General features: G+C 40.7%; 1 protein-coding gene across 1 annotated transcript in view; it reads right to left on the bottom strand.

The window, feature by feature from the left end:
* CA12 (carbonic anhydrase 12) overlaps positions 1-25,705 on the bottom strand; it is a 26,031-nt gene extending 326 nt beyond the window's left edge. Inside the window, exons 1-9 of the mRNA XM_085303651.1 lie at positions 25,615-25,705; positions 22,916-22,936; positions 15,468-15,647; positions 12,871-13,013; positions 11,850-11,945; positions 9,581-9,644; positions 8,964-9,121; positions 8,034-8,160; positions 765-849 (exon numbers count right to left, since the gene is read on the bottom strand). Of these exons, the coding sequence (XP_085159777.1) occupies positions 765-849; positions 8,034-8,160; positions 8,964-9,121; positions 9,581-9,644; positions 11,850-11,945; positions 12,871-13,013; positions 15,468-15,647; positions 22,916-22,936; positions 25,615-25,705 (965 nt within the window). The remainder of the gene's footprint in view (positions 1-764; positions 850-8,033; positions 8,161-8,963; positions 9,122-9,580; positions 9,645-11,849; positions 11,946-12,870; positions 13,014-15,467; positions 15,648-22,915; positions 22,937-25,614) is intronic.
* Between the last annotated feature and the right edge of the window lie 44 nt (positions 25,706-25,749).

The raw sequence follows: 25,749 nt of genomic DNA, 5'->3' as shown, positions 1-25,749 counted from the left end.
CCAGGTGGTGACTTTGATGGAAGCAGTCTGGCTGAATTATCTCTGTCAGTACATATTTCTTTCCCTTAAATGATGTGACATTTGAAAGGGGTTTTCTCTAAAAATTCATTCCCCTCTTGTTTGACTTATTGTTCCAGGAAAAAAGAATTCGAAGAGCAATTAAAAGCAGTAACTCTAGCAAAAAAAGACCAGGAAAAAGAACAAATGGCAATTGAGAGCTGGAAGAAACAGGTAAGTATGTTATCTAGCCAGTGTGCTTGTCACATTTAGTCTGGAAAGGGACTCTCATTTCTTAGCTTTTTTTTGTGGGAGCAGTTGGTGGCTAAAGTGTAAAGTGTTTTTGTCTTCTCTAGGTAGTCACATACTCTTCTCTATTTCTTGTCATTGTGTATTTTAAGGTTTTATATGACGATCGTTAAAGTAATTTTTTTTTTTAAGTTCAAAGCAACCAGGGGGCTACTGTTCTTAAATAGCAGAAGAGTGGCCATTGTGGCACCAAAGTCACAGCAAATAGAGACCTTTTAGCCATATAAACATATTTTGCTGGCAATGAAATAGGATTAGTTTGAAGTATATAATACAGGAGAAATTGCATCTACTATGGCAAAAACAAATCAAAGCTTGTAAGGAGAGATCGTATCTCCCCTAAAAGAGCCACCATTTCTACTGGAAAAAACGCTAAGGTTTCAGATGTACAAGCACTCTGTCAGAACAAGGATTTGTTTTGTCTTCTCTTTCTGTGATGTGACAACAAGATGTCTTACCTTTTCCTCTTGAATAGCCAAAAAGCTACTGCAAGAATGATGACAACTCCCACAATGCAGGCTATCATCACAGAAACAACAACACCTAGGAGAAGATGGAAAACATTCAAAGCAGTTCTTTTAATTTACATGAGAGGAGAAGGTTGGTCTCTAATCAGTCATAACATTTTAGTTCTGCTTCTGCCATGTACAAAGGCTCTTCAGTCGATAGCTTTGCACAGATATATACCGGAAGATCCTAATCCCACAACTGAATTCACAGTTTACAATTTTGTGAACTTAGAGCTCCACTGAAGTCACTGAGCCAACATTCAGGCAAAGTCATGGCACATCAGAAACTCCTTGTATGCTATAATATGTAAGAGAACATATAAACAAAATTCAGCAACTAAGTTTGGGCGAATAAGATGTCCAGTTTGATGCCTGTTGTTTTTTTCATGGCAGAATAACATCACTGGTGGGTGGCAGCTAACAAGCGGCATGCTTTGTCTTTGAGAACAATGCTTGAAGGAGGCAAGGAAGGTAAGAATGAATTAAGGATATTAAGGTAAACAATTGAGTGATTTCATCTTTGCATTGAGGTGTTAAGCATTAACACTATAATACCTTCTTTAATAAGGATCTTCAGACGCATTCTTGGCAGTGAAAATATTTTTACTTATTTTGGCCTGCCCAAAGAGCCTGAAGGGGGCACTCTTTTCTTAGCTGCATTTTCATAATTTATTTACACACAGTTTATTAAATTTTATCAAATGACTGTTCCTGAGCATCATCAGAATCCTTTCAGAGTGAAGCATATTAAGCTGCTCCCAGGTTTCATGTATTCCATGTAAATATTTCCTCTTATTAAATAAGCTGTGGAGAAAACACAAATGCAAAGTCTCACGCTTATCATTATCCCACTGGTTGCTTTATTAAGTCTAAGTAAATGGAAACTTGTCAAGCATGGATTTCAAGAACTGTGTTATAGATAGAAAAGGGGAGTTTCAGTAAAGTAAAGGGGTTTCCGATGGACATCAAAACATAACACACGCAGAAAGAGCTTGTGATTTAAAGAGGAAGGGTAGGGGCAAGGTTAAAGTTCAGGCCTTAAATTTCTGTTTGATAAAAACAAGAATCAGCATAGTTCTGTTCAGCGTAGTCTTGTAATCAAAACTAGGCACCAGTTTCCATGTAACTTGTGGGCATTGGAAGGCATGAACATTGTAATGAATTTCAGCTGCATGTRAAGCTGCTTTTATTGGAATATTTGGCAGGCAAAATGCAGTATAAACATGTTTGAGTTTGCTAAGTAATCCTTTAAGGTTTGAGACATTTTGAAATGTAGKGCTTGTTAATAGTTAACATGAATTTAGATTTTATTTATCTGTATCAAAAAGCAGGTGGCCAAAGGCATYGGTTATTTACATCCCATGTACAAAGCACAGCTCAACAGCCCCATCTTGCGGCTTCTGCACCCAGCTGGAGTGTCAAGTCCTTAGCCTTGACACTGGAAGTCAGGAAAGTTGCTCTGAAGACCTGCTTTGGTAGGGGCCTGGAGCCTGCACAGCAGGATTTGTTTCACGGATCTCTGTGGTCACCTGGCCCAAGGCATGACTGTGGGTACAGCCTCTCCTTCCTTTCCCAGTAAAGGCACTGTGCTCCTAACGGCGCACAGCTGGCTGCATCGGGCTGTGTGCTTGCAGCCAACAGCCAGGTGCGCTTTAACTCTGCTTTGGCAGGAACCTTTCTTTTCTGAGGTGAGGGGCTGCACCTGTGAGGGAGCTTTTGTGACTGTGACTGGTAGGATGCACTTGAATGAAGCTTGGGAGATTACAGGCATGATGAATACCTTTTTTGAAATGGGTAGAACATTTTGCTATGATTTGCTGATAGAGTCAATGAGCTTTTGTAATTAAATGTATTTAGCCTGAACRGGGTTTCTATTAAAGTAGCACTGAGCAATGTCTTCTGTAGTCATAGAGACCAGCTCTTGGGTGAGAACAGCAGGATGGGCAATAACCCACACAATTCAGCTCCAGTAAGTCATTCCAGCTTGAAAGATACATTGGAAATGCTTTTATAGCTGGTGTCACCTCTGTATGGGAGCCAAATGATGTGACTTAATAAAGAGAGAGCCAAATGCTATTCTTGACTTTGGCACTGCTTCACAGAAACAATTTTGAGAAAGTCACATCTGGGTCAAATTTTCCCCCATTGATAGAAATAATAATGCTTATATCATTCCTGTGAAGTGTTTAATGATCCCTGAATGAAAAGCATATTGTCTGATTTTCAGTTACTGGGATCATGGGTTGTAACTCAATACCATTTAACTATTGAGTGTGATTTACAGAGAGAAGGTAGACAGGTGCTGAAAGGTCAGGTTACAAAACAGATGGAAAATTGCATTTCTCATTTCTGTATGACCGTGATTCAGATGAGAAAAATCACTGGTGCATAGATGCTGTTAGCAAACCAACTACATATACACGGTCAGTCCACCGGGTTTTGGATCTTGATTTGAAAGGAGARAAAAAGCCAAAGATCACTAGGATTCTATGGAGAACTAGTCTTAAACACAGAAAAGCTGCTCACTCAGATACTCAGGTTTCTGAATATGCAAAAGCAACTAATTTCACCTGAAAAATATTATCCTGGAATATTAGAATTAAAACATTTTTAAAAAAACATGTTACATTTACATACAAGCTAATAACCATCTATGCACATGTAGCTGAAGCTCAAATCTGGTATATGAATTCCTTGTAGTATGTTTAAGCACAACCCACAAAAACAGTGCAAAATGGGTTTTATTTTGCAGTTTGTTTTCAGAGGCGTATTTATATGTAATGGTGCCTTAAGAGTTACAGTGTAGACCTCTCRTATGTGCTTGAAAGCCTTGGCTGCCTTTGATTTTAGAAAGCTTAAATCAAAAGTGATGAATAGTAAAAGCCAAATACTCGCCTTTTGTCTCTTGATTTGAAGTTGATTGTCCCTCAAATCATTTTGGATATCCAGACAGCTATTTGCATGTATAATTGGATAGTTGTGCCTCTTTGGAGGTAGCTGGAATGAATGCATTCCTTCCTTCCCACAATGAGGATGGGAGATAAAAGCTACTCAGCCAGTTGTAGTACAAATAGCCTAAACTAATTCTCTACCTCGTAGTGTACCTGAAATTTGAACTTGTGTCTGGCTGTGAGAGAGGCAGATATTGCTAACATTCACCAGAAGAGAACCAGAGCATGGAAATTAAGCACCAAGAATTTGTGGCGCTTGAAATACCAGTGTGGGCACTTCTGATTGTAAAAAGAGGGAGGGTATGGAATACCTCAAAGACTGAGGATAGTAAAAGTCTACCCTGCTATCACGCACAGGCTGAAGACATTTTCCTTTGTGTGGTATCATTTTGAATATAGCACAGTGCTGACTTTGGAACACCTCTTTTTTTTCCTAATGCGAACAAAACAGCACTCAAATTATTGCTTATACCTCTGTTTATTTATAAATATTTTGGCTTATTGCAAAAATACAATATATGATAGAAAATGATACTTATTGCCTTAATTATCTCAATGTATTAAAASGTCCCAACTGTTTTTCTCTGAAGAGGCTTATAAAGTTTGACGTAGAGAAAAATTAGCCATCTTAATTTTTTACAGGTTCTATGAAATGATAAGTCAGGTCATACTTTTTTTGGCTGGTGGGAGTCAGTGTCAGTGTATTGACTTCGGTGATAAACTTGCCTTAGTGTTYTGGGGAATGCTTAAATCTGTCTTCCTAAATCCTATTATCTTTGAAATATAAGGCTAAGTGTTTACTACATAGTGAAATAAAAASATCGCCTGAAATATTTCATGTATGCTAAGTCTGTTTAGAGCATTTTTGGAGCCTTTACATTGTGTCTGTTRTTTTGCCTTTTGCTGTTGTTGTTGGAGTCCAGCAACCTTGGTAAAATTTCAGTGTTTTGCAATTGTTAAAATGAATGCTGTTTCCAAAGCTCCCCCCTGCTATTGGCTGAGACKCTCCAGGCTAGTCTTTGCGCTCACCTAACTGCAGAGCTTGGGTTAGCTGGAGTTGCTTATTGTGCGCGTTTGGTTTGCAGTTTCCCTTTCTTCTCCAAGCCTGGGAATTAAGGCTCTAGCAGTTGGGGACATTCTATCCTTACAGAAAGTAGGAAAAATAAGACAGTTATTTTTCAGATTTCTACAATGTACGTTTACATTATCTAATGTAGTTTGCTCTATCTCGTGTACCAGGAGTGTAGCAATGCTAAGGGCAGGCTTTCCCTGTGCTGGTCAGCCTCACAGTGTGTTTCATAGATATGCTCTGCCATCCTCTGAGGAGATGTGATGGGTCTGTCTTCTGTTGCTGGAAAATAAAGTCTGCTGGCCAAGGACAGAGCCCACTAAGGTTTAGGGGTGGGCAGACTGCTGGGCTCTGCTCTGCTCAGCAGTTATCATAGTGGAAACTCTGGGGAAAGTCACTTTTCTAGGCCTCTCATTGCAAGCTGGAAGCTGTGTACAGACAGGCAGGGTGCTTGGAGAACCTGAGCTGGAAGGTGCTCAGTAAAAGGTACAAAGTCACATTGTCATGACTACTCAGCAATTGTAATATCTCCAACTCCTTATCATACGTTAAACAGTAAGATGTGTTATGCAATATTTCTGCACCTGGGAAATAGCCCATCTGTTACTAAATTATTCTCCCTTTTCAGTGTTGCAAGTTAAAACAGTTTTTTTACTTAGTGGCCTTCTGCAGAGTGCACAGAAATGGGACGTAYGTGACCCTGAGTTTAGCTCTGTGAACTGCACTGAAGCCACTCAGAGCTCTGTGAACTGCACAGAGCAGTATCAGCCTGGCCCTCTTTAATGTATCTAGTCCACAAGCTTTTCATGAGAATCAACTATATTGCACTCTGCAGGTAGAGTGGTTAATTAAATGAAGTCAGGAGATACAGCAGTTTAAGAGGATATGTTGCCTTTGTTGCTGGAGCCCAGGAGACAGTGAAATGCAGGGATTTAAACGCAGAGCTGGAGAATGTCATTAAACTGTGAAGTCATGGCTTGTGGTTCAAGCCATATATTCAGTCTGCTCAGGACTGTTAGTATATTTACTCAGTAAAAATACAGAGAAATGAAGATCTAGATTATCATTAGAACTCAATGAGAAAAATGTGCTTAAGTAGCAAGGACAACAGCAACATACCTATTTAAATAATTACTGTCTAGGTTATGTGCAGTAATTTCAAAGAAGGCACTTAAGAGAAGCTTTGTGGTAGAATTATGTTCCCATTATGGGAAACTTTAGAAAGATTTAGAAATGTTTCCATGTGAATTGAAACTGTCCCTAGCCACAAAATGACTCCTAGGACTGTCTCTAGCTTTTATCCCAAAGGTGGGGATTTGCTTCAGCTCAGGGCCAAATCCTGCTGATGTTCCACACAGCTCAGCCTGGGAGTTCTGGTGCMGCTAATTCGAGAAAGAGACTTGCCAACTTTTGGGCACAAATCTAAATTGTTTCTGATTTTAGAAAGATGTTTTGTCTTGGATTTGTTTTGGCCAATCTCTGATTTTCACTTTTCTGCTTTATAGCTTTATATTTACGAAAGGGCTTGTCTACAGCAAGACATGGGCAAGAACAGCTACTTGCAGTGTGCCTGTGGGGAGAACTGTTCCTGCAGTGGCTATTGCRTGACATTTCCCAATATAGATACCTCCTGTTTTTTCTTTTCTTTCAGTTAAGCAGTAGAGAAACTACCAGGCAAAATCAAAGTGGTACACTGAAGTGTTTTATTAAGTTGAAAGTTACTTGGCCAATCTTTTATTGTGGTCTCTTTTTCTTAAAAAAACAAAACAAAATGAAACAAAAAACCCTCCTTCTGTAACAATCTCAAAACCCATAGTGGTTTGCCTGGGTTCATCTGCCTGCAGTGTATCCAGCTTCACTTCTGCTTAAGGGCATTTCTTTTGGAATTGGAGCAATACATCCTGCATAAGCAAGATGCCTTGTTGAGGCATGATAAAGCTTCCCACTGCAGACACCTTTTTTTTTTCTTCATAAAAACCTGTATGTATTTTAAATATTGTCATTGTATAAAACTGCATAGTTAAGCTTTTAAATCAGGTCTTCCTCATAAGGTGGCTAATCTTTTCCACCCCAAACAATGGTTCATAAAATCCAGTATTATGAGTTACTTYTGCTTGTCAGATGCAAGCTCCCCAAGGACCTTTTCTGATTCCCTGTGATTTCCCACAGAACAGTCTCCCTGAAATGCAAACTTATGATTCTTTTAAATGTGTGTTCTGCATAAAAAGAAACCTGCTCAAAATAAGCCTGGCTTCACAGTGACTGAAATCTTTCCTAACCCAAGATGCTGTTTTAGCTGTTATGAAGTGAAAACCCAGTAGCTTAAAAGCCAGTGACTTTTTCTGGCAGATCACTGCTCATTTACTGAAAGAGAGCTTGAAGCAGCTGTGTTCCTAAGCTAGGCACCTTCCTGTATAATCTGTAGCTTTATGAGATGAATGCAGGCRTTGGAGCCTGCATCAGAGCTTCAGCAAGTCAGTGGGAAGATTCCTTTTGATTCCAGTGTCCTTGGGGGAATCTCGTGTCTTGCCAGGTTTGCCACTGGTAGCCTACATGGCAAAATCCTGCCCTTTCTTTAGATCTTTAAGATCTATGTTACATACCTCAGACAGCCTTTTCTGGGACCAGTCCTGCCTCTGTCAGCAGGACTCTTGTCACTCGCTCACCATGAATGGGAGCAGGGTGTTTTGCTGAAATGTAGGTGGTGTGTGCAACCATTATAAACAGCTAGAGAGTCTCATTAAAGCATCACTAACTAGAATTACAAAGAACCAGCAAATGTAACTCGTGAAATGAGGCTAGCTCAAGCTGTTATACTGACTGAAAGACTTCAGTTGCAGAGAACAGGTTAGTGTTTGGAATGACAGAAAGTCGTTCTACTAGGTGTGGCAGGGGCAAGCATAGTCTTCCTTCTCCTGTCTCCTTCCCTTTGATCAAAACACCAGGGATGCATGGAGCTGGCTTGCCTGGTACCCCTTGCGGAACAAAGYTTTTTGTATACTCTCTGTATACATTCCTCCCGCAGGGTTGCCCATGCAACAATGCAGTAAGAGAAGAAAAGGCACAAAGAGAACTGCAGGAAAGAGACTGCTACATTTTCGCAGCAGTGAAGTGCAACGGGCCTGCCACTTCAGTATTTCAATTCTACACAAATCATGGTGTGCTGTTTCTTTATATGGAAGYGTTCATGCAACTTACCTTCGTGGAAGGAGATAAAAACCAGTCTTTCATCAAACTTCTGAACGTGGCGGAAGTTATCAACCATTTCCAAGGGTTCTGGGTCGTCACTCTCTGTGCAATACATGGCTGTTTCCAGCGCCCGTAACTACAAAGGGAAGCACCCGGTCAGCTCCCAGACCACAGGAAAAGCAATGTGGGTGTGGGATCCCAGGAATCAAACTCCTGGAGGGTGTGAGTTTGAAATCGCAGAGGAACTCGAAGAGATGAGGATACATTAAATAGTATTTAAAACTATTGCATGACCTGTGAGTCCAAATACAGAATAATATGTAGGCAGTGTGATGTCTCCAAATCCATACCTGTACTTTTCTTACATTCTGATAAAATTACTGCTCTGTAGTAATTGGCTTCTAGGAAAATCAGATGGGAGAGAAAACATTAATTTGATCGGAGATTTTGATAATATTTTTTTCCTCTCATGTTTATAATTAGCTAAATCAGAAGATAGTGTTTGGGACTTTATAGCCTATATAATTCATCAATGGCCACCTGAGAATGAAAAAAAGTAATTGAGCACAGAAACAAGTATTGGAGAAAAGCCAGGGGATTTGGGCTTGACGATAACCTATCACAAGCTTTTAGAAACAAACATCTACCCACCCCATCGTCCCTAAGTCAGTCAGGATCCAAGTAGCGCTTAAAGGCTTGGTGGACAGGGTTCAGCCATGAAACTTGAACAAAAATGGTCTGAGAGTGACTCACAGAAAGATTTAAAGCAGTGAGCAAGTACGTAGTGAAAACAGAAAAGAATCTCACTTTACTGTGATTTTTTTCAAGCTGATACAATACTAATATGTATTGGAACATAAGAGAAATCCAGGAAATTAGAATATGTATTTACTATTTCTTAGTAAACACCAATGAGGAAAACACATGGTTTAAACTTGCCTGCTCTTGTGAAATTTTAACAGGATGTCGGAAAACTGTCCAGAGAACACTAGGGTAGCAAGGAGGAGTTGTCAGGGATCCTTCGTAGCGATAATACTCATCCAGTCTGTCGGGAAGCAGTTCTTGAATATTGAAACCAGGAACTTGGGCCATCTGGTCTAAAAGAGAGGATTTGTGTTAAATGCTGTATCATTATTACACAGATTGTGTAGTTAGTCCCAGTGAAGTGAATTTGTTTTTCAGAAAGTATGATGTTTTCAGTCACATCACTAAGAAAATAAAACATTTTAACAGGKGTTATCCCAGTAAAATAATGAAATAGAGCTTTTTAGGTTTCCTGTACAAATCTTGTCCTACATACCAGAGTCTGTAACATAAACTGTGATCATGTCAACCCAACACCATATGCAAGAGTAAGGGCTAGTCAGAAACGTGGTGTTATGTGTTTGTTTCCTGCTAGCAATACACTCTTCACAGAAATGCACTGAATTTTAAGTCTTCTGGAGTTTATGACAGAGGTTTGCCTGCAACTTCTGGACTGTTTCTTCAATCCCTCTTGTGATGACATTGGATACTCTTAGCCACTCTCAGTCCACAGCTGGTTTGTAGCCACTCACCCTTGTATTTCACGTTCCGGAAGTGCCTGAAGATCTTTTCGTATATTGGGTTGAAAGGTCCGATCTGTAACGAGAAGACCACATGCAAATCTTTGCTTCTGCATGCAGCAGGTAATGGCATTTGATGAACAACATAAGGGAAATGTTCCCACTGTCCAGACATGAATGTACCAGCATGGCCTAGTTCCTCTTTTTACCCAAAATGTTAATACTATTCCCAGAATCCCAACAATGTTCTTATTGCTCTGTGGATATGAGAGCTACTTTAACATGTCACGCTAGCACGTTGTCATGATGATGTCTTAACTACGGCAGTGTAGACCTCTCCTGTGTGCTTGAAAAACCTGGCTGCCTTCGCCTGTTCAGCACACGGAGTGCCTGAAGAAAAACCTTTTCCTGAGAGAGCCTTGTAGACCGAGTTCTCTGCTGACAGGCTTCTCAGGTCACCCACTGGTTTCTAGGCAAAGCCACAGTTTTCCGTCCACAAACATTTTTTAGTCTGCTGCTCCTCACAGTTCCAGCAGATAAAGAATGATGYTATTGGGCACCACAGGGCCTCTGGCAAGGACTATAACTCAGCTCTCTAGCAAGACTGTGCTTTTCAACGTCTCCCAGCAGCTTTGGGGTTTAATAATCAATGCCTTTTTATATGAATTCTCTGGAGCTGGTGTTTAGCAGCTCCTCTGACAACTGAGCATAGTAAAAGGGTGTCCTTAAATCAACTTTAAAAGCTACCAGCTGTCTGAAAGTTTTTTAGAGACCTAATCTCCAGGCTTAACAACATTCTCTTACATGATTTTAAACATTAGCAGTTATGGGGGAAAATAAAACAACCTAGAATCCTGATATTCTTCCCTAGAATAATATGCAATACTCTGAAACTTTTCACAGTTCTGACTTCCAAATGAGCTGAATTTTGACACAAAACTGTTGTCAGAGCCTTAGAGGTGGGCCAGGAGGTGGGCTTGGATGAYATCCATTTGCAGTGGAGCTCTGTCAGCGAGCCGGGACATTTGTCCCGTGCACGGGACCTGGGCCGGGCCCTGCAGTTAGCAGACAACACTGATAAAACCCCGGTCTTGGTCTGGGGGGTTGCACAAGACACAGCTGCTTTCTTACATTTATTCCTTCTGGTTCTGTTTCAGGAGTTGTTTGATACCAGGATGTTTGTTCTGTGCTCACCCTCCCTGAACTGGAAGGGTTGAGCTGTGTGTCTTAGCTGTGACTGTCACACAATGCTTTCTGCTTCCTGCCTGGGTGACTAACGTTGCAGGAAGGCTGAACAAATCAGTCCTCCTTTGAGAAAAAGGASAAAAGAATTACAGAAAAAGGCACTTTTTTCTGCACCCCCCCAAGCCCTTTACCTGAAAATTCATTCTTGGGAAAAATGAGTTTCTAGAAACTGGTATTGAGTTCCTAAAACTATTTTGTGGCAATCTCCAGGAAAATATTTTTTTTTTCCTATTTCTTCCCTCTTCTTTTTTTTTTTTTTTTTTTTTTTGCTGTTGAAACTGCCTATGTTCTTAAACATTTTTACGTATTCAATGGAAATGTGAAAATTGGGTACTTTCAGGCCTTAGGTAAAAAGTGGAAAATACTCCAATTTTATGAATAGCTTTATAGTAAAGCTTATTGAGGAGTTTTACCCTTCAAGAAGAAAGMAAATTATTTAAGCTTATCAAAATTGTTTCTTCAGATCAGCTGATGGATGTGGGGCTTTAGAAGAGAAAACTGGAAACCTGTCCTTCTGTTATTTTGAAAAATGCCCCGAATTTACTTGTTTGTAATTTTATATCACTACTAGAATCTGTGATTCAAAGAATCTGGGAAGTCCGTGTCCTGCAGACTGTGGTCACCTCCTGATTGCATATAGTTGCCAGAGTGAGGGCTGTGTCTCTCTGCTGTGCGAAACTGCTTCATCTGCAAGAGGCAGTTTTAACATGAGTTTGAAATTCACTGTCATCTATTATTTCATAAACTCTACCAATTCTTAGTTTGTAAATGAATTCAAAAGTGGATTCAGTATCTCTGAAGTTAATTTGCTGAAAAATATTAGGAAATATCCAGAATTATTATTTTCCTTTGTTTGTATCCGTTTATATATGTGCTGATGGAGTCTGGCCCTTTTTTGTGAATCAGAAAAGGAAGCAAACGTATTCAGCAATGTCACTTTTAGTTAATCTGGGTAATTTTATGCTTTAAAGATGTCTGATACCTTACTTAATGATCAAAAAAGTATATTACAAAATAAAAAAGTCCTATATCCTACCTCAAGAAGAATAGCCAGAACTGCCAGCCCATCTGCTTTGTCCATTGCTGCTGTTATATCCGGATATTTCTCGGAGTTGTAATGTACAATATGCAGCTACAAAGAAGGAGATATGATATTATGGTAACACTTCTGTTCCCTGACTAAGAAAAACAAGCACAGCCATCTCAGACCAGGACAATACCATGTTTTTTTTAATGGTTTCTGTGCAGTAGCAGCAAAATACCTTGTAGAGAATAGCAAAATGTGCTGGAAGTCCCTCTGCTAGYCCCTGTCTTGCTGAGTCACCCCTCCTCTCTATGTGATGGAGAAAAAAGAGAATTTGTTTAGCTTCAAGCCATCTTGATTGTACTGCCAGTACTAGTAAATATTTCCRAAATAGTAACACCTTGGTACTCGTGGGGCTCTCTGATGTTTAGAATGCAAAAACTGGTGTTAAATGTAACTGGAGCAGAAGCAGATTCCTGAAGGGCTCTTATGCAATCAGATGATTCTGAGTGAATAAGTTTTCATTTAATCATTTGGCATAAGCATCCAATAGGTGCTGCTGTTTCAAACCTATTCCTAAATCATTAATTTAGGGTTAGAAAAGATGGAAATGAAAAAGACYTGTCAAATAGTTCTTTGCTGGATAGAAGAAAGTGAGCAAAGATAAAGGGAAAACATTTCAAAATGTTGTTTAAGCCCACTGGAGCCAATGTTGTGCTCTGCTTTACAGAGAAGAAACAGGGGGTCAGAAATCTAGCAATTTGTTTGAAATTGCTCAGTGACCCAGTGCCAGGCCTGAGTTTAAAACCTAGATTCTAACTCGATAGAAATGCATGAAAACTTATGAAAGTACATGGGAGCCCATCCTCTTCCCAGTGCACCRTGCAGGCTTTTAGTATATATATCCAGATTATAAGTACTTTGATGAGGACCTTGCAGCCTTTTACAGTCATATACCAAAGGTAAAGATCCCACTTCTAAACGGTGGGACTTGTCCACCTCTGCATGTTTCTCTGATCCAAGCTCATCTTACCTCTGCTGCAAAATGTTTTCCACTGATGGTGTGCTCCGAGCCCTCCGACTTGTTTCTGTTGCCCCAGTGCAGGTGAAGTTGAGATGCAGTGTATTCGAACGGGAGGTTTCTGATGTGCATAGCAGGCGACAGATACATTTTCACTGTAAGCAGACCAAAAACAGATGGGAGGAGATGGTACCACATGGAACTACTCTAGCTATATTACGTATGGAGAAGGGACAGAGCAGAATAAACTATTAGATTCTTAACTCAGAATCCATCTCAGTCTGCAGTTGGAGATAAACATTTCAGCTATCTTTAAGCCTTTCTAGGGAATACAGGAGAGTTTAGAACATTCCCTTTTTCTGTTTTCTTAAAATAAAGCAATTAAGTGTGAGAACTGTTGCTAGTGGAATTCTTTCTCTTTCCTGAAGAGTGCAAAATTACTTCATTCTTATTAAAGAGACAGCTATCGAAGTATTGAAGCAGAACTTAGGCTCATGCACCTTCTTTCTATTCCCTTATTATAGTAAAAAATGGCTTAATGAGCCAGTATTTGRTCTGGTGTTTTTTAACCTTGTTAAATTGAGTTCTTTTCCCCTTTAATCTTCTTTTAGGAGCATTTGGAAAAAAGCTAATAAGCTAATAACCCCCAYCACTAACCTAGAGTAATTATGTCAAGCAGCAAGGTAATCAAAGGCCTTAATAATTAGCATTTCTTCTCCTGGCATAGGAAAGGGAGGGGCTGTTGTATACAGTACCCTCCTTTCTGCTCACTAATGCTCTTCAGCAGGGAAAGTAGGCTGGCTTATCTTTTGTGTAGGTATTGCCATAGAAAAGAAAAGAAGTTGTTTTATTTTTGCTGTTCAGTCTGGAGAAGTTTGCAACTTCATAAAGCAAGAGTTTATGTGAAGAATAGATCAATCTCTTAGCAATTCACCTTTACTGGTTTCCGATGTGAATGTATTTCATTTATGGAATGTACCTGGCATGTTCTGCAAGGGAAACAGGGCCCAAAACCTTGATAGAGGAGCAAATGTTGACATGTGTATTCTTCAGCCAATATTACAGTGCTTTTCTTGAGCTCTACTGCTTTCAGTCTAGTTAAAGTAGATAACTAGCTGGCTGTGAAGCACATTAATTGTATGTAGGAATGCCTGATAGCACAGCACTAGATATCCTGCTGATTTCCTCTCTAGCCGTAARAGAAGATAACAGCAGACGGTGAAATGATCACTCCAACAGAATCAAGCTTATTACTCAGAGAAACCAAGCAGTCGTATCTGAGTGAGTTTCCTGGCGAGGATGGGCCACACATTCCCTGCCTCCCAGGAGGACACTTACCTGAGAAGCGAATTCCAGTTTTAGGAAGCCAGATTTTCTGAGGGTGAATCTACTGTTGTCTTGGCTTGTATTAGGAAGTGATTGAACTTCTGGTGTTAGGGACAAAATCTGAAAATCTTAGTGACCTAGGCTCTGGGAGGGATTTGTTTTTTCCTGTGTGACAGGGACAGGCTCTCAATGTGGTGCAGTTGTTTCCACCTACTCTCTGGTAGCTTTAAAGGCTGTAGTGTTGATGCTCCCTGCTCTGCCTAGGGATGACTTGCAATAGCCTAATGCATTCTGCTTTGACAGTACAATCTTCAGCTAAGGGCTCAGAGGTGCTCTTAGGAAAAGGAAATTCCCAAAGAAAGGGTGTTCCAGACCTTCCATTTCTTTCAGTATTGCTAGTCTAAAGCAACCTGGTTTTTGTGGAGAAACTGGTCAAAATGAGGAAAACCAGGAACCATGCCCTAAAAGGTTGGTCCTTACCTGAAGAATGGGCTCATGATGTTGTACAGAGCAGGTTTACCCCACTGAAAGAGTGAGAAAAAAAGAAAAGTTTGCCTGTCAAGCATCTTTCAACAAGGCTTTCTAGGGAAAGGCAGAGGCTGCTTTATAGCACAGGCTCTTCTGATGCCTGCGCAACAGAGGAGGATACACCAAAGAAAAGCCTTATACCTGTTCTTATTTATAGGTCTTCAAAATTTTCAAGAAGAAAAATATGGTGGAACGAGCTTACTGGTATTGTATGTCATATTGATGCATTAGATATCGTAGACCTTTACGAGATTGCCTCTTCTCTGTTTCATCCTTCACTATTGGAGGTTTCAGTCTCAAGTCAAGAACAGAATGGTACTCCTAATTGTTTTATTTTTGCACTAAATTCAACTGAGCTACTTTGATTAGACTAGAATATCAAAGAGCCATTGCATCTATATTTTATCAGTTTATCTCTTTCTGAACAAACTGTAAAGTCTGTTTCTGTTTCTGAGCACTTGAACCAGAGAAACAAGAAAAGCTTTTAAAAGCTCAGGAATTAATTCTATGACTGCCTAGAATATATTTAAAAACAACAGTTTTTCAATTCTGCTTATGCCAAGTCCATTTGTGTTCAGTACAGTGCCGGATTTCCTTAGCCTGTTTTTTAGGGTGTATGAATGCTGATGCAAAGGCTTCATCTATCTCAGCTTGATTTCAGCTGATAATCAAAGTAGTTCACCCATGAAATACAAAATTATGAACTCCAGTGACACTTTCCTTCACAATCTTCTACAGTCATTAAGCTTCCTTACCTGAATGACCATTATTGGTCAATGTAAACTGGTCAGTGGAGGGCACATTATAGCCTATAAATTCTAAAGGCAAGAGGTTAGAATCGTACTGGAGAATATCTTTGTGAAAATCTATCGGTGACTGGAATACTCCTCCACAAAATGGATATTTCTTTGGCCAGGCTTTCTCTCCATCAGGACCTGTGTAAATTAACACAAAGAGACAAGTTTGTCAAGCCTTGATGTTGTCTGAATCTTCCCTGAGAACAGTAAAAAACAGACAGGCATGAACTGTTACAGTTATTCTGAAAACTCCTGTGTTTGAGCCCTCATCTAAAATTTGGAAAAAGAGCCTCTTCTGAATCTTGAAGGTTTTTGCTATTCCTCTACCTTTCTCAATTTCATGTTTCCAGTTTCTCACTAGGTAGAAAAAGGCCAGATTACTGTAATAAGATGTGTCTGCTGGCAGAGAAAGTGTCGGCRAAAATCTCACATAGAGACACTCTGTATCAAATTTCTAGACAGATTCCTGAGTTGCAATTTTCCATTTTGTCTACAATTTTCATCTCTCATGGTGCTGGTTGATCAAATTCTCACATATTTGAATTTCATAAAACAATGATAAGACTATGCAGTACAAAAAATGCCACTGTATTAAAACTTAATTCACATAAACTTAATGATAGCTAGATAGAAGAATCATATTAGTTATTACATTTTGTTATGCATATAGCAGGAAAAGCCTTCACAGAGCTTTAGGTGCTACATAAATAGAATGATTTTTTCCTTAGAAAAAAAGCTAGGAACCGTTCTTTATCTTTTAATAACTGAAAAAAACTTTTGTTACTGAGCTTTAATAGGTTCAGTGCATGCAAGGCTATTTTTCCACCAGTGACCAATTAAAACAGATACTGCTTAGAATTACCCAAGAGTTGCTTATAGTCCTGCAAAGGCTTTCAGTGGAGACCAAGTTACGTTTCTTTTGACCTGAAGCCTTTGCCGCAAGCCTCYGCGAGGCCCTTGTGAGCTGCCGAGCACATCCCACTTTCAGCCAGAAGCGACGGTGCAACARGCAGCGTGCAGCAGAAGTGAGCGAAGCAGCTTTGAACTGGCTTCTGTGTCTGACYTGGTCTAACCTCCCTCGCTTCAGTAGTGCTAGTCTTACCTTGCACTGGTGTAGGAGAGAGGCCTTTGTATTTTTACTTACTACCAAACTATGAAGTGAGGAAATGATGTGGAAGAGTTTATTGCCTTTTCCAGCCCTTTCGGTGGTTGGAAGTGGAGTTCTGGGATAACAGTGCTATTTCCTTTGGGCTCCAAAAGATGCAGGTATTTATAAATCCCCAAATTATGCTTTAAATTCAATTTCATTATTCACCTACTGACCCTCGATTTTTTTGGCAATCTCAGCAGCCTTTTAGGTTGTACTCCTTGGGAACTGCAGGCCTGGTAGCTCACCAGGTCTGGTGAGCTCACCTAAACTGATGAGCTACCAGGCCTAAGTATTYTCAGGCAACAACAAAACAAAGATGGTCACAGTGCTGGCTGTGCTCCTGTGTTCGGACGTATCACAAAATTGGGATTGTTTTCTGACAGGAATGACTTTTCCCTGTGCAAATACAGGCATATGCACACTAATGCAGCTATACCCACCTTCCAAAGATAATTGCTTAAAAAAGGGACTTCGTGTTGACAGAGAAAATGTCACAGAAGGGAATTAAGCCTTTTCCTCATCATACAAACTGTTTGGCTCTATCTAGCAATGTAACACACCATGAAAAGTTGACTTGCAAAAATGAAAAGTATTATGGTAATTTGACCTGCAGTAGCTTGCTTGAACTCTTGGGAAACTTTTCTTCATCAGAGGCTTTTGCCCTAGGTAGGCTCTACAAAGAATAGATAATATCAAGAAATTGTTCATTGTGCCTTTGATTTAATTACACATTAATGGCTAGCAGCTGTTCTCAAGCTGTAAGCTGAGACCATTGGGATTTAAATGTCAAAAGAGATACTTGCAACTTGCGTTTCTCCCTGATGCTGAAGATTCATCTTGATTCTTTCTAAGGCAGGAGGGTCTTTTGAGGTCACCTGGCTTAATCTGTATAACACAACCCCCTTGGATTGATTTCTGCTTTCATGAGGCCATATCTTTCATCAGGAAAAAAAAATCCAATCTTGTTTAAGCACTGCAGGTAAAAGATACTTCATAACTGCGCAATGGGTAATTACTCTCCTTGGCAGCTTGCCTTTTAGGATGAGTTTGTCTAGCCTCGACCTTTAGTTAGTGGCTGCTTTTAATCCTTTGCTTAGTAATTGAAGAGCCTCCTGTTAGCAGATTTTGTTCTCTTCATTGAAGTCCTTATAACATACATGATGTTATAAGTACTTTTACTTCTTTTAAGTTAAATAGATACAGTTCTTTGAGTCTTTTGTTAGAAGGCTTCTTTTCCAGACCTGTAATATTTTTGTGGTTTCTTTGAAGTCTCTCCGGTATGTCAACACCTTCCCTGAATTGTGGATGTCAGGATCTAATGTTACATCAGGTCATCAGTGGCAAAGCRAGTTCAGATATTTTCTGAAGAGAACTTAATGATCAGGCAAATATTAATGGAGACTCACTTTTTAATGAGAAAGTGTTTCCTAGGATATCAATAAAGGAGGAGAATCTGATTTAAATGTAGTGCATATGACAGAAATTACAAGTTCAGTTTCTGTGCACAAAGACCAATATAATTCTTCAAGAAAACACTACCTCTGATGAGGTAGTTGGTTTCCAGAAATACTTTAAGATGTATCACAGGTTTGGGCAATGGATAATTCAATAGGTAATCTTTAATTGATGCATAAGATAGATAGAAGCCTACTGCAGCCAATAGAAGTCACATCATGAAGTACAACACATTTTTTAGTACTATTTTTGGTGCATTGCATTCTTTTGTAGAACTTTCATACCAACATCAGCAGTTCAGAAGGGAAACTCGCTCTTTACAATAAAATGATGCAGTTACTGTAGTCTTAATGCACCTTAATCTCGAGTAGCTGTCATGCTTTCCCTGACACACATTCACAAATCCACCTTTAGGTCACTAAGTTTTGGCAGTTCTTGTTTGTTTCCCACTCCTGCTCAATCAGCACAACTTTCTTTTTTTTCTTTTTGATACGAAACCAGTTTTTCTAGAAATTCAGCCTTCTTGTCACGTAGTGTTCCTCACTTCAGTGCCTCAAAACTGTTGTCTGAAAGAGCTGAGCTCACTGCAGCTTGTGTTTGCATATATGAAATTGAGATTTCCGTGGTAGATAAACCACACAGCTGGAAGGCATCTCTGAGCCAGCTCTGCTGAAAATGGATGATTGACTGTGAACCAGATTTTCCTTTTTCTGTGCCAGCACATTTAGAGAAATTCARTGGAAATCACGTTCTGTTTACAAAGGCTCCGTCTGATCACTATTGACTAAAGAATAACATGTGGATGTATTCAGATTGGCCTGCATTACAAGTCCCGTAAGTTATTTACATGAGAAGTATTGTGAAAACATCTTAGTATTCAATTTCTTCCTTTGTGACAACAGTTATGAAAAAGGGAAGGCCCAGGCACCTCAGATGATGTTTGCTTCCCTGAGGATCCTGCCAGGACTGCGTCAGCAGAGCAGTAGTTGTGCTGTGGGCCCATTTCACCCATCCAACATGGTATTCAGCTGTTGGAGTAAGCAATTAAGGTGCGGAGTTGTCAGTATGGGTGGATGCCAGACCTCCCTGCCCCTGCCACCACTGCCCCTGCTGCAGCCATGAATGATCCCTGCTGTTCTGTACTTGCAGACCTGGTTGCTTGAATCCAGCCTGTTGGCTGCCTCCTTTTACATGAGCTCCCAAGGCCATGTTCCCTTACCAGGATGCAAGTGACCCTGAGTGTGGCTGTGCCCTTACGGCTATTTTATAGAAGATGCCTGTAAGTAAAATAGTAACAATTCTTTGGATGGCACTTGCTGCCYGTCTCCACAGTGACCTGAGTGAAATACCCTCAGCACTTCAGCAGCATATCTCTATCATATCATCTCCTTCGATGCTTTTTAGCTTTCTGCATGCCTAAGCCTTCATCAAGCCCCACAGCCCTGGCTCAGGTAGGAGATACAGGCAAATGCTCCCCTAGGGGTGACAGTGGTCTCTGCCCCTGGGAGACCCTGGTCTATATGATACTATTACTACAAAGAGGCTTTTGCACTGATGATTAGTTAATAGTCATGTTGCTTAAGTTTCTGATGGGGGATCCAAGATCTCTTAGGTTGAAGTAAACTAGTGTAAAATGCACAGGATCAGTGAGACCAGGGACATCTGTGTGGTATTTTGTAGCCGCACAGAGCGCTCTGCCTCAGTTTTCAGCCAGCTGGAAGCTATGTAGCTGCAGTGAACTTGAGACTGCGGCTGATTTAGCAATGAAGGCTGAGAGACTGGGCTGTGTGCCACAGTAATGGGGCCACGTGGTTCCTGTTTGGCTCACAGCACAGGCAGAGCTCCATCCTTTCCRCATACACATATCCAATATGCGTATATCTTCCATATGTGTGTCCAGAGGACAGCTTGTGAGGTAGAGCAATCGGCAAGTAGCTGTCGCTGCTGCTCCATTAAGCACAGATGCTGTACAAGAAATTTTGGGTATGTTCTAGAATGTTCACTAAAGCTGGCGTTTCCTAATGAAAGAGGGCAGATTCTCAGCATCTCACTGAGCTGGAGCAGAGCACCTGGCAACAATAAAACTAAAGAGTTTGCAACTTCAATTAGTATAATGTCTGTTAACAACAGTCCCTGTAGTTTCTAGGTTAATACTGTTTCTTCACATGCTGAAGCATGTTAATAATTCTGCTGTTTCTATTACTTTTAACTTGTCTGTAAAATTGGGCAGTGTCCTTCAGCCTAGCTGTTTGTCCGATCTCAAAGAGTGATTTTAGCTCTTTGGTTTCCCTCCAGTTCTCTTACATAAGAGCAGCAGAATATCAGTATCCAAAGAGTTTGAGCCCAGCTSTCCAATTCTGCCAATTCTGTTCTGGGCAGAGGAGTTTGGTCCTGCACCCCCAGCTGCAAGCAACACTGCAGAAGGAGCCGTGTGGGCATGGTGTCCTGAGCTCTAGGGGCATCTKAGCATTGTTTGAGTTCTCTATCTGGAGCTGGAAACATTTTTCTCAKGATGTTTCTCAGTTTTATGCTGATTCTCTGACTTTCACCAGCTGGGCTGACCAGCCCAGGGCTGAAACAGCTTTGCCTTCACTAGCATTCATTTCTGAGGTCAGACTTGTGCTTTGTAGCACAGTGCTCCATAAATTTGTTGCTGATACCATGTTTGTCTAGCCTTAGTGCTGTGTAGAGAGGAGCCCCCTCCCCCTAGTAGAAGATCACATAGAAGCAGAAGCTTGCAGAGTGCCAGACACTGCTAAAGCTCATTACTACCAGCATTACATACTGTGTGTGACACTAGCACCTTATTCCTTAGCTACCTATGTGTTAGCCATCGTGGTACTGCACAACAGTAAYGGTGAGTAGAGACAGAACTCCGCTTTCCAGAAACACTTTGTCCATTTTGTCATGTTACAGAAGGTGAAGCCGCCCACCAAAGGACACAGAGCAAGCCTGCATCAGAGGTGGGCCTGGGGCCCATGCCCCAGYCCGCTGGCCTGTGCTGCTTCTTCCAGGCTCACAGCTCATATTCTGTGCTTGGACTATACACCAGATTAGTGCAATCAGGAAGAACAAATCGCATAGCTACAGTTTGCCTAAGGAAGAGGCAAGTAGAGATAGTCAGCCCTTACATTTATTGTAGCTAATGCAGTAGTTTCCATTATAGCCGAGCCAACCCAGTTCTTTACAAAGTTTGTTCTGAAAAGATAACGCCTGGCCACATCCTGGTTACCACCTTACCCTGAGGTGCTGTGCTATATCGACATTCAGTTCTGCATATTGTCTTACTGAGCAAATAGGCCTCTCGTTGACAGGGGATGTGTCAATTTTTCCTCCACCCTTTACCTTGTACCTTGACCCTCATCTTGAGATCAGCCTGCACTRTGAGTGTAAAGGCTTCAGTTCCTCTCCCTTCCTGCTGACTTCATTGTAGTGGGTGGCACTGCAGGGTGCTGAAGGGGTAAAGGTAACAGGTGGAAGGTGTTGGCTGTCCTGAGAAACCMCGATCAGTAGGAGAATGTGAGGAGCAGCCTTTCCCTGGTCTTGATGACAGTCCCTAATTGTCATTTCTCTCTATGCAACATTTTACCCATGCTTTACGCCTGATATTTGCAAAGAAGTGTTTATTGCCAGTTAAGTCTTTTGAAGATGCTTTTATAATATCTTTGTCTAGATATTTTTTAAAAARTAATTGAGAAAGGGAAAAAAAATCTGGTTTGTGAATCTTTTCTCCATCCTCTAGTACATGTCAGAAATCAGACTGCAGCATAGAAATGCTTAACAAGAATTGAAGAAGTTGGGCACTGAGAATACTGTACTCTGAAAAATACATTGGTATGCAAATGCCCAGAAAGGGAGAAGTAACTAATTTAAACAAGCATTACCCTGGGAAGGAGAACAAAACTTCTATTTTGCTGGTAGTAAAAGAAGCCTTGCTTTCCTGATTGCCCAGTAGGTCTATGTTCATCTGATTGCTGCTTTCAAGGTGACAAAGTATGTCAAGCATTTTCTCCAAATGAGAATATGAAATATATATAACAAACAGGGGCAGTTAGATTAATACCTATAGATGTGCAGCTGACAGTTTTCCTTATGCTTAKGTGAAATGAGTCAGGTAAACTGGAGCACAGCCAAAGAAGCAGCTATTAGAGTTAAACAGTTTAAATCTTGGAGTTTCTTGGGTTTTGTCTTGGAGCAGCACCGAAAGCTTGAGAACAAGCATTTTTTTGTGAGATTCTCAGTACTGCCTCCTTCTCTGTGGGCATGTGGCATTGAAACACAGTTTTGAATGAGAAAATACTGGCCAGGGGATTTGCTCAGTTAAAATGCCTGACTTGGAGGACTGGTATGCAAAGTACCACTGAATGTTATTTATTCTACCTTGTCAGAGCTAAGGTCTTCAAGGAGCCAAGTCTCCAGTGACATGATCCAGGTGACACTGAACTCTGACTCTAGTAAAAATGAAGACCTATGTGGACAGGGAGAGGCACGCTATTTGCAGAGCTAGGCTGAGATGTGCTACTGGTCTGTGACTGGTGAGGAACCAGAGGGCTGTGGGGAGCCTGCTCTTAGCCCTCTGAAGTTCTTGTCATTCTGCAGGGCAGCGTAGAGCCCGCTAACTGCCTCCCMATCCTCCAGACAGCCCTGGTGGATAAATAATGGGTTTGAAGACAGTGGGCCAGATTGAAACCTTGGTAAAATACTGAACCTAGTAGGATCTCACAAGGATAAATTTGGCATGTTCTCTTTAAAATACAAAACAAAGACACAACTTACTATACGTGAATTAGTTACTACTTACCAACATAAGACCATTTTGACCCTGTGAAAAACAAAAGAAATATTGTTGTGAATATTTGAAATTGAGCTTACTCTGYGCACATTAAAGAAACAAATTGCCACTTAAACCCATCTACTGATTCTTGCAATACTCACCTGTCTTTCTAGTCCRGGTTTTGAACAGAAATATAAAAGTTTTAACAAGTTATGAAGCCTTACAACCAAAATGCTGGCTATAATTATCCCTGTGATCCTGCCTGTGACACTTTCAYGGTCACTTAAATCCTGGGGACAAAGTTCAGTCCATCAATTTTTTCAAAATACTACAAACAGCAGTATGTAGGTATCCTTCATTTTCTCTGATTGGGAAAATAAGAAATATAAGTGGGGTGTAGTTATCATCAAACCCTCATGCCTAGTTGGGGAGTTTGAAACATGTCAGTGGATTGCTGCTGCTCTGAGAAGCGATGGGCAGTCCTTGCTGCACAGAGGATCTGGACTTTGCTGTCTGAAACAGATAGGAAATGTCTGGACTTTGAAAAAAGGGAATATGGTATGTGAACCCATATAACTCACGAGAACCATCGAAGCTTGGGTGAGTGTTAAGGTGATTAATGGTCAGTATTCATTGATTGCCTAAGGAATTGGGACATTGTCTTTGCACAGTCTTGGAAATATCTTGATTTATTTAAATATTCTTTTTATATTTTTTTTTTAGTACTGGAAACCTACTTGCAGTTATTCAGCTTGCTGTGGAATTACAGACACTTGTCCTGACCAGCCTTAATGGTTTGGTCTTCAAGCTAATGGAAATCTTTACTTTCCCCAAATTTAACTTTGTTTCCTCCCAGGAAACATTCCTGGACTCTGAGTCTGCAAACACCCTGTGTGCACGTGTGTGTGCGCAGGCGTTTGGGTGTCCTCAGACGCATATGTCTGTTCTGTAGATGGTACTTGGCTACATTTCTTGTACTCTGAAATGTAGTCCCAAGTATGGCTCCTCACCAAAGAATGTGATGTGAAATGTTTGGGGTGAATTTGCAGGGGTGTGCAGAGCAGCTGCACTTCATCTTTTGCATCAGCTGGGGCTGGGAGCATGAAGCTCCCTGACTGCAGTTTGTCAGGACCAGTGAGCCTTGTYCTTTTTGAATTTTCAGAATAAGCTTTGCCATAATCATCCTGGCTGAAATCCCCATGTTGYTGTGTAGGAGAATTCATATTCCGTCTTCGATTTCAACATGAGAAACCCCATTCTCCTTTACCCTTTCATCTGCAGGGGATTATCTCTTACTGAGGTCTTTGAGGGTGTTTGTGTCCTACATTCAGCGCTTTCTGTAGGTACAACCTTGATAAAGAGAGCAACCCACTGTCAGCAAGTTTTAGAAATCCCACATCCTCATCTAAGCAGARTTTGAAGAAATGTTGGCTTAACTACACAGCTACTCTCCACTCATGCTCTTCACACTGAAGTGTGTATAAACTGACAAAACTATCTTTTCTGGTAATCTAGAACAACCTTAAAAAAGTACATTTCAAAGATTTTCAATATTTTGGGCTTTTATCCCAATTGGAACAAAAATAAATGAAAGCTTAAAGTCTTTTGACAAATGGAATTTTCCTCAGCCTGTGATGATCTGTAATTCACTGTTACGCCTTTACCGATGAGCCCAACAATAACAGCTAGTGCAGGCAAGGCTGCAGCTTTCTTAACACTGTGTTGTCTAACTCAGACCAGAAGAGGAACAGATGGCAGAATCTTCTTGGCTTTCTCTGTATGAACATATTAGAGCTGCAGAAGTGATTTGTTACTATCGTAAGACTGTGGACAAGGTAGCTTTTACCCTTATTCTGCTTGGAAATGAAATCAGGATGAGGCAGGTTGTCACACCGCCCCCCAAGGTTGAAGAGGAGGCTCTGGAACATCTGATTCATGTGTAGTAAAGGAAGTATCAACCTGGGAGGGCTCTACTGCCTTCATTCGTGCTGGGGTGAGTGCTGACGAGTAACACAGTTATGCTCCTGTGTGTGGAGGAGGAAATACCTAGAGCGAATGTATTGTGACTCTCTGATCCATATCTGGGGAATAATACCTTCCCAGTGACACTTTGGAGCTGGAAGAGTGGGAACACTTCCAGCTGTAATAGCCTGTACCTCAGTTAAGTTTCTGACTTGGGAAGATGTCAAAGACAGGCAGATGCTGTAGATGTTACTACTTTGTGGTACAGGTACTACTTCTAAAACAGGAATTCTCCAGCTTTCCCTTCAGGACATGTCATAAGACAGATCTTTCCTACACACGTGTTCACTTCAAAACCTGCAGTGTTGTTATTCAGAGAGGTTATTCTGGGAATCTCCAAGCTCTGGGAACCTCTGCCCCTCAGGTGGGAGATACTGCTGGAGAATGCAGACATTTCTCAGAGAAATATTCCTGAAATAACAAGCTGGCCAAAAAAGTTTGAATTCCACCCTTTGTGTAGCTAGTGCTGAAAACTTGCTATAACACTTCTCTTGGCAGGGCCCTTTACGAAGCTGACTGCTTTCTTTATATATCAGAGTACCTATCCTGAAAAAGGATACTAACTCCAAACAGCTACAAACTGCAACAACATACAACTATGAGCATACTACAGAAATAATAATAAAAAGTCTCCTCCATTTTTCTGTCACATTAGCTGCCCTAAGTTAGCAATGACAATAAAATAGAAAGATGAAAGACTTTACCATTCAACGGCGCTTGCACTGACAGTTGTATCTTTAGGAAGAAAATAAGCACAGTGGCAACTACAACTGTACTGAAGCTCTTGGCTGACATCTCGAGGAAAGACTTATAATATCCCAGCAGTCCACAGGTTTCTC

The sequence above is a fragment of the Rhea americana genome, unplaced genomic scaffold (genome assembly GCF_003343005.1).
Source record: "Rhea americana isolate MKP2758 unplaced genomic scaffold, rheAme1 scaffold_2, whole genome shotgun sequence".
NCBI lineage: Eukaryota > Metazoa > Chordata > Aves > Rheiformes > Rheidae > Rhea > Rhea americana.
Note: the sequence above shows the minus strand (reverse complement) of the source record. Positions and strands in the feature narration are given on the sequence as shown.